Genomic DNA, 10265 nt, shown 5'->3' with positions numbered 1-10265 from the left:
AACTCCCGCTGTTTTCATCACACGGCTCAAGTCAAATTGTAAAATTAAAACTTAATCATTAATTACAAAAAAAATTATAATTACATAATATTTAGGTGTAATTAAATCTTCAGCTAGAAAAAAAAATGAATAATAATTAAAATTTAAAAGTTCATTATTTAAATTAGTAATTAATTTTAATAAACAAAGAGCCAATAAAAAATAAAATTGACAGGTGGTATCACTGATTAATGAATAAAAAAAAATAATCACTTACAATAAAGACATACACACAAAGTACAAGTTAAGTAAAAAGCAGATACGTCAACGAAAAAATAAAAATTGTCTAGCTGTTTTAACAGGCCATTAAATAGCATTAATTTATTGCTAATAATTGCGTTTAAAATATTTTTATAGTTTTATCTATTGTAAGTAAAATTAATTTATTACTATATCTATTATTATGTTAATTATTCTTTTATTATTGTATTGGTAAAGATAATAAAGAAGCGTCAAATTTTAATGTAGATGTAAATCGTTGACAAAACAATAACGCAATAATTAAAAAAAGAAATGAAATATCATAAGTAAATTTTAGTTTTACGTCAGTACACAAATAGGTTGTTTTTTTTTTAAATATTTTATGTAAATTATAAGTATTTATATTTAAATTATCAATTTTTAAAATAATTTAAACGACTAAATTTAAGGTAATGAGAGTAAGTGAGATGGATATTAAATGATATACGTAATTAGAGAATATGATAATAAATTCAGAGTAAACAATTTTTATTTACATGCCATAATTTCATTTATTTAAATTTTAAAAATAATTATTGTGATGATTTTATGCTTTTTTTTTTAGTTTTCTCAAGGTGACTCGGTTACAATGACACCAAGGCTGTGTTTTAAAATACTGACCTTGCTTTCTTTTTTAAAAATCATCAGTAAAATATAATAATAAAATCACATTGTCAATGTAATCACGTTTATTGTTTGATACGTGATTTAATTAGTATTTAAAAGAGATAATTATTGATAATGTTATTTATTTATTGAGGATTTTTTATACTTTTAGTTACTCAAGTCTGCGGTATGAAGATGAAGATTCCAAATAGTGGCTCCGGTAACGGATATTATGGACATGAAAGTGGTGTTATTTCTTATTTCGATACTGTTGAACAAGAAATAGATCCGCCAGCTGGTGAAAATGGTGATTTTGCAGAGTATATGTGGATGGAAAATGAAGAAGAGTTTGATAAACAGGTATTATAAATATTTATTAATTTATCATTTTTATAAAAAATACTTTTTATTTTTTTTTAAGATAATTTAAGCATTTGGGCTATAAAACATTTAATTCATTTTAATTGAATAAAAGTAAAATAATAAAATTTTTATTAGTTTTTACTTTTAAAAATGGAACAATTTTTTTTTACACTAAAAAATTTATAATTTGTAGGCTTAAAAAAATATATATTTTTAATAAACTTTTAAAAGCTACTCTCTTAAATGTCAATTACCCATATAATAATCTTTTTAAATTCTTGAGCGAGTCTGCTCTCAAGATCGATAGGTGCTAGTGTCTTTCTACGTATGTGTCTTGCTGCAGATACCTGTGACCAGATTTAAATTGCGAGCCTAATGTAAGCCTTGCACAAGAAATTCGTGCCAGATTATAACTCAATTCTGGAGGAAGACTATAGTTGCACACGGCTTGCTCAAGATCTGCTCAAGAGTTGAAATTGACCTTGAGCTTTGAGCAGATCTTGAGCAAGTCATGTGTAATTACACACTGTAAGTTACTGGTGCAAGAAATGCGTCAGACACTTTTCGTTGCACCGTGTTCAAGATATCTTTAATATTCTTGAGTAGGATACCGTGAGACATACACAAATCTTGGCATAAATTTCTTGATAAACAATCTTGCGAAAGACACATACGTAGGAAAAGGCACTAACAGCGAGGGGTCTTGTTCAAGATACTTACTCCAGAATCTTGCTCAAACCCGTGTTACTAGGGTACTTGTTCTATTATTTATGTACTCAGTACAAATAGAATCAATCAATTTAATCTATAAACTGTATTATTAATGTGACACTGAATTTAGCCGTCTAATAATTTTAAAATTTTTTTAAAACGATAAATTATGAAAAAAAAATTTTTAAATACTTGCACTTATAGTTTTTAAAATTTTCTATTTTTTTTTTAATTAGCGGTGAAAAAAAAATCCTAATGTTGCTAATTGTTCGTTAACTTGAGGATCAGTTATTAATCTTATCATAGTAGTTAGTCTATTTTGAACCGGTAATTTATTTAAAATAATTAAAATTACTTTTTATAAAAGAAATAATTTATTTGTTTTATATTAAACTATAAAATAAAATATTTATTATTATAACATGTAATAAAAGCATTAACTTTCAACTTACAGTTATCGCGGTTTAAAAATAAATTTGTAGCAATAAAAGTTGTAGTGTAATGTAATAATTTATAATAAAATGATTTTCTTTACAAGGCAATCCAGATTTTTTCTTAATTATGTCTGTATATATAATACATAAAATCTTTATTATAAATCGATAAAATAGTAGAGACTGATCGCAGTACTTGTGGTTTACATAAATTGTAAGCTAAAGAAAATTGATAAAAAAAAAAATTCGTAATTTAATAATGCATTTGTAGGTAATGGAACAGTTAGAAGAAGAAGAACTAATGGAAGAATGTCTAGAAGCGATGTTGGAAGAAGAAAGACAGCATCAAAGAAATCAGCTATCATCAAATTGGTGCGATGTTACAACGGAAGCTATCAGTGGTAACGAATTATGCCAGCAATTAAGTAGCCTTCGAGTCCACAATGATCTTGCGAAATCGGTAAATTTATATATTTCAATCATTTATTATTCATAAATTTATTTTATTACTGATTAGTTATCTCAATTGGCTTATTTTTAGTTTGCTGATTAAAATAAAATGCTTGAAAAACAATGATAATACTTTAATTGACAATAGCTCTGAGAATGTATGAGTTAAATATACATTTTAAAGCCTAATTGGAAAGGAAATTTTATTATCTACAACTTTAGTTCTTATTAAAAATATCATACAGTTGATAGTTCAAAAGATATAGAAGCATAAGTCTTTAGAAAATTAATTACGATAGTAGAAATTTTTCAAGTAGTTCAAATTTTTTTAAAAATTGACTCAAGTATTTTAAATCAGGACCAAAAATTTAGAAATTAAATTTTTTTCTAATTAGATTTTTGTAGGTATAATTATCTCATATATTTATTAAGATGACCCAGTAACTGACCGTGGCTCAACTTTTGACCTTTTAAAAATTTTTTTTTTAAGTTGAAAATTAAAATAATTAAATGAACGTTACCATGATATACAGCAACCACTATTGCACTTTATTATAGGAAATTTTTAATGACTAACTTTATATCTTAACTTTTAGTCTTAGTAATATTAATTAGAGTAAACTATTGAATAATTTACGTTCATATCATTTAAGTATGCAAATATAATTAAATATGCATGAGAATGTTGGAAGTTAAATAAATAAAAATTGATTATTTAGATATAAGGGATTATAACTAGTACAGTAATTAGCAGGTAGTTCACTCTGAGTCATTTTCGAATTTTGACTTCTAAAAATGATAATTTATAATTAAATGCTATTTTTAAAATACACAGAGAGAAAAAAATACTATTGCTGAAACATTTTTCTTGAGACAAGAATATATATTCTCAATGATAATCAAGAATGTATATTAGGTCTCATAATTTTTTTTTCTAAAATATTTCAAATTTTAGTACTAGTGATTTCGGAAAATCAGATGTTAGATTTATCATACACCAATTTTTGAATTTCTTTTTTATTTCAGTTATTATAATTATTGATTTATTAGAAATAATTTTTACTATTTTATGATTTTAAGTTTTAACTTTCTATTAATTAAAACTTCAATTTATTATGTTGTGAAAATTATTTTTGATAAAATAATAATAAAAATTAAAAAAAAAAAAAAAGTGTAACCAATCTAACGCTGGGCAAATATTGAATTAAAAAAAAAAAAAAAAAAAAAAAACCAATAACCATCTTAGCTGCAAAATTAAAATATATATATAATTATTCAGAAAACTTAAGATATCGAGTTGATTATCGCATAAAAATATCTAAGGCTATGAAAAGACACCAATTCAAGTTAAGATCGTTCCAACGTTACCAAGATTAATTCACATTGATTAATTTGATAATATAGATATTGCTACCACACAATTTCTCATATTCTTTGAATAACATAGATAACAATCAATTGATAATTAATGTTATTATTTATGTTCATTTCGATTAATAGTAATAATGATACACTGTAAAAAATTTTCGAAGTAAACGCAGATTACTTAATCCCCTCGGAGTGAAATTTACTCCGAAGGGGAGTTTACTTTAACATTAAAACTCCTAATCGAACTGAACACGGATCAAAATAAAATCCACATCACTCCAAAATTACTCCACTGAAAAGAAACTCCCTACTTATTCCGTACGCGGAGTGACTTTTTTTAAACTCCGTGCCTATCCAAGCCGAAGGCGAGCTGGGACGTCCTAACTTTCCTCCGTGGTGTGTAATATTAAAAATAACTATTTCAATTAACTTTTGTTTAACCCTTTAACTGGCAAAAAGAATGAACATATTTATACTAAATTAAAATAAAACTCCGATTTGTGAATCACGTACTATTTTTTATTTTTTAAACCATACATTTTATTTTTATCTACTTACTATATGATAAAAAAATATACTGGCTGTATTATGGGTTCGTTCTCTGTTATAAAGACTACTTACTCACAGAATATACCTTTGCCATTCGAAAATGTGAAAATGAGAACATGATGGCACGTAATCGCTATTTCCTGATGAAAAAAAATTATTTATATCTTTTATTTAGACATGAACTGAACGACGAAACATTCATTTATTTTTAGTAATCATTAAACTCAATAGAAATTGATGTATAAAATAACTAAACTGGGCCATTTACTTTAGTAAATTTACTAAAAGTAATTATTTGTTTATATTTACAGAGTACTTTGAATCCAGATGCAGAAGAATTTATTCCTTCTTATAAAGTAACAGCTGTAAGTACAACGGAAGTAACAAGTGAATCATCATAAAACGTAAATTTATTTTGAATAACGCGTGTTATTTAGTGAGCTAATTTAAATAAATGGGCATATAAGGAATGATTATGACGAATTGATTATTGGATACACAAATAAATCTTGATAGAAACAAAAGGAAAAATATATAAGCTCATAATATATATATACATAAACACGCAATAAAGTACAATGAATAATAATAAAAATAATAATAATAAAATTATTTAATTGCTATCAGCCCTCCAATGACGACCACAGGCGTATTTTAATTCCGGATTTTTTATTCTTTGGCGTTACATTATCGCCTTTATCATGTAGTTCGCGGCATATGAAATTATTATTTGCTTCTATATTAATTACTAATCAGTAATGATAAATAAAAAGGACAAAAAAATATAAAAAATAAAACTTACAACAAAAAACAAAAAAAAGTATATAAAATTACAATTATATTAAACAATAATCAATAAATCTTTTATTAATGTACTTAAAGATAATTATTATATTGGAAGATAAATATGCACTCAATCAATATCAATAACAAGAAAAAATTTTATTTTAAAATTTATTTGTTTTAAAGTTTTGTTTGATAGGCAATGAAGCAATTCATTATTTTAAATAATGATTTATTTTTTTTTTATCAGATCTCATAGCTTGCGAGGGCTGCGAGACCTCATTTATTAATTAAAATGTTCACATTAGAGTTTAAAAAGTAATTATTTAAATTATTACTTTGTTTTAAAGATTAAAATATATTTTTTAAATTCAAATTGATGTAGTCTTCCGTCTAATGTATTTTTATTATTATAATCTGTTTTAAATTGTATAAATAACAAATTTATTGATAAGAAAAAAAAGAGTAAAGACAGTAAGCAAATTTTAAAAAAATTTATTACAATTGTCAAATAAAATCTAAATATTTAGCATGTAAATGTACTATTACATTGTATAAAGTCTTTGTTTTTATTGTAACGTTTATAAATAATCGATGTATTGTTTTTTTTTTTTTTTTAATCCTGGTGTCTAATCATAAAAATGATAAATTCATTTTTAAATACATCGTTTAATTATATACATTTATATTTTTATTATAACTTTTAATGCGATGATAAATTATTGAATTTCTGAATTTAAAATTTTGAAAATTTATGCAAACATTAAAAAATTTATAAATTTATTGCAAAGCTAAATTTAGTTTTATCTTTAAAATATTATCTAATGTATAAACTAAAATGTATTTAGAAACTATTTGAATATTTTTAAAAAATTTCGTAATTATTTAGCTGATTATTTTTGGTGATAATTAATTTTTTTCTCAATCGTAGATGTGAGAATTAATAAAAATTAATTGTGGAAAATTTTCAAAAATATTATTTTTAAATAATTGTGATTTATTTTTTATTTTATAAATAATTTATATTGCGAATTAAAAAAAAATTATGATAACTTTTGAAATATATTTATTATCATAAATTAATTACTTATTAGATATACATTAAAGTCTATAAGAAATATAGTTCAAATAAATTTGTGACCAGAAATAAGTAAACTAAATAATTACCGAGGAAAAAAAATTAATTACATTTATAAAGTTTAAGGTTTAGGGTTTGCATGCATGGTTTAATGATTTCTTTAAATTCAAATATTTTATAAACATACGCCGCATTGTAACTCTATTTGTATTGGTAAATGAGCATTTGTGATTATTATCACTCTTATTGTTTTTTTTACCTAGTATTTAACAATAGCTTAGGTATAAAAAAAAGAAAAAAAAAATATTAAATAATTATTTAAAAAGCAATATATTTTTTAATTATTTTTCCTATCTAAAATTATCCTATCCTTTTAATTTAAAGAGAAATATGAAAAGGGTATGGCGCAAATTACCCAGTGTGCATATTGCCCAAAACTAAAATGGGTTGGTATCACTAGCGTCAAAGCAAAACAGGAATTCTGTTTTATCATGCGAACTCATTCCCGCTACCGGGAAATTATTTGAATTTAAAATAAAAATAATTGGGCAATATGATCACTTCAAATTACCTAACATTAGATATACTTAGCGATAGATCTACAATATTTTGGACAATTTGCACTATTCAAATTACCCAACACTAGATATACTTAGCGATAGATCTATAATACTTTGGGCAATTTGGACCATTCAAATTACCCAATCAGATATTACACCAATTAGCTCCATTAGGCAATTTGCACCATTCAAATTACCCAATAATGATAAAATTTTATGATTCTATTTTAATCCAATATTAATAATATTGAATAATTTAATGCTTAGTTTAAAAAAAAAAAATTATTCATTAACCTAATTATATGATAATAAATATTCTATGATTATTGAAATTATAGAAAAGATTTGATCGACAGAAAATTATAAATGTATATATAATATATATTATATTTATATATATATATAAGGTTTGAATATGATAAAATAGTATTTATGTGTTATTGATATATTTAATTATTTTTTTTTTTTGTTTATTTCAATGTATAGAATACAGGAGTATCTTTTTACATTTTTGCCTTCAAATCGCAAACTGCTTCCTTATTGTGCGACTGTGGCCCGACTTGTGCTTATACTGTACTGCATCATTACGGTGATGCCCTACAAGCTCCCTTGTGCAATGGAGGTGCAGTGGCTAGGAAAACCACAGAGAAAACCAAGCCAGTACAGTTTCGGTTTGGGTGAAGCTCCAATGATCGATAAAATTCCCATTTTACCGACCACTGGATCTTCATCCCGCGCCTAACGATCAGAGACCTTCGTTCGAACCCGACGCGTGGCTAAACGGTCACCCAGCCAAGTTGTGATCATGCTCGATGCTTTTTTTTTTTTTTTTTAAGAATGTTTATTTATTTAGGAAAAACAGTCATACATAATTGGATAAAATAAACAAAAAACATAAAACCATAATATTCTTATACATTCGTATTTTTGGAAAGTATCAGGCTGGTGTTATCAGCATCTCGTACTTTATCAATTTTTGTCATTTGTGTTTATTCTTATTATTAGTTCGGTATTTGCATTAGATATATTTCTCTAGTCTGGTTCTCTTTTATGTTATTGAATGTAAGAAAAAAAATGTTTGTATAAAAACCACTCATATATTCATGCTTACAGCTAACTTAATAAATAATTAAATAAAAATAAAAGGATGTGACTATGTACATATATACAAATATACAGTTAATGTTTTTACTTATATTCTTCCTGGCGTAGTTGGCACAGTATGACGTTGCTTTTGTTCAGCTTCTCGTTCTTTTCTCCTTCTTTCTAGGTTGTTCATGTGAATCATGCTCGATGCTACTTAACTTCGGTGATCACCCGAGCCACGCGCGTGCCGAACGGCTGCCTCAGCCGTCTTATTGATATATTTATTTATTATTCTATTTTTTCAGTGAAACAAAATGATTTAGACAATCATTTCGTAAAATTTCGAATAGAAACAACCAAAAATCATAAAATATATATATATATTTTACTTGTCATACATTAAAAACAAGTAACGCAAATGTATCTTCATTTTAAATAAAAATATTTTATTATTTTTTCTATTTAATTTCTAATAAAAAAAAAATGAAGATACGCATAGTAATATAATTTAAATGACAAAATATAATTTCAGTGTAAGATTTTTCTAGAAGTAAACTTTTTTTTTTCTTAAGTTAAGTTAAACAATCAAGTTTATGATGAGTGATTAATATATCGTGAAAGTTATTTTTCATTCATTCACTCCCTTAATTAAAAATGCATAGATATATAAATATATACATAAATATACATATACAGGAAATACATATATATAAACTTCCGTTTTTAATTTCACATTAACTCTTTTAATTTTCCAAAATCTAATGTGTACTGCGTCGGTTTATTAAATTCGATTTCTCCGATCCCTTCTTCATCAACACCTGTAAAAAATAACAAACAATTGAAACTCGAAGAGATCGAAAATGTATTCACGACAAAGTTTTCGAGCTCAAGGAGCTCGAAAACAGCGGGAAGTTTTGGGGCTGGCCCGCAGGGTCAACCGATAGACAGATTTTTTATTTTCGATTTGGTATCGAAGATGTGGTTGGGCTTGCGGTGACATCATAAAATGTTTGTATGCTAAAAAGCTTACAACATTATTTGGCAAATTTTTTCGAAAATCCCGACCCATCTGACTTCTTACAGAGGGGTAAGGGACTAATGTCGCAGCTAAAGAGTGCCTGTTGATAAAGAAAAAAAAACCATTCATAACTCTCTTTAAAAACTTTCATAACGTCAAATAGATTCTCATAAATTTTCATAGAGGTTTTATGAAAATGAATGAGTTTAATGAGATAGTACTACAGTCAAGTATAGACCTTAAACATAGAATTATGGGAATCTATTGTTTTTTTTTAAGCGGAAAAAAATTTAAATATAAGATATAAATTAAGGTGTATGACGACTAACAATAAGTTAAAATATAAGGACACTATTCTTATACAAAAGTTCACATAGAATCTATTCAAAGTAGTCAGAAATCGCATGGAATCAATACGTCTATTGGCTTCTATGCGGTTTTTAATCCATTTGAGTGGATTCTATGGGAGCTTTTGTGGATGGAGATCAAGGGTTGTGTCGATAACTTACCTTGAAATGAGCGAGTCGTATTCTGCTGATAAAGTACTTGAAAGTGGCATCGTCTTTGCGCGATTTTTTATGTCCACTTTAAATGCGTGAATAGGTAAAACGTGCTCTTCACGTGGACATTCTTGCCTGTGGACTTTCGAAACGACGATCTCCTCCCTCCCATCAGGGAAAACTGTCAGTTTTCCACGTCCAGGACATCCGTAACCAGGGCTATTTTTATTAGACCTTTGATTGCATCTAACGTACCTACAATATAAACAAAAAATTATTGCTGCGAGAGAGATAAAAATGAAAATGCTATTTAAATAAAAAAAAAAAATTTAACTTACTTTTAATTACAAAATGATTATTTTTTTTTTAAGAAAATTTATTATAATATCATATACATACAAGCAGTTAGGCCCAGCGGATGAATGGATATTATATGTAGATCCATCGAAATTTTTTGAATTTTCTGCGCGAATTTTACGC

At 25.8% G+C, this 10265-nt stretch overlaps 1 protein-coding gene across 1 annotated transcript; it reads left to right on the top strand.

Moving 5' to 3' along the window:
• Positions 1 to 245: 245 nt before the first annotated feature.
• On the top strand, positions 246 to 5779 carry LOC130677499 (polyadenylate-binding protein-interacting protein 2). Its single transcript, XM_057484268.1, has 4 exons — positions 246 to 407; positions 1058 to 1245; positions 2665 to 2853; positions 5072 to 5779. Exons 2-4 carry the CDS (start codon positions 1075 to 1077, stop codon positions 5159 to 5161), a joined length of 450 nt encoding a protein of 149 aa, XP_057340251.1. The 5' UTR covers positions 246 to 407; positions 1058 to 1074; the 3' UTR covers positions 5162 to 5779.
• Positions 5780 to 10265: the final 4486 nt, after the last annotated feature.

The sequence above is a fragment of the Microplitis mediator genome, chromosome 11, assembly GCF_029852145.1.
Source record: "Microplitis mediator isolate UGA2020A chromosome 11, iyMicMedi2.1, whole genome shotgun sequence".
NCBI lineage: Eukaryota > Metazoa > Arthropoda > Insecta > Hymenoptera > Braconidae > Microplitis > Microplitis mediator.
Note: the sequence above shows the minus strand (reverse complement) of the source record. Positions and strands in the feature narration are given on the sequence as shown.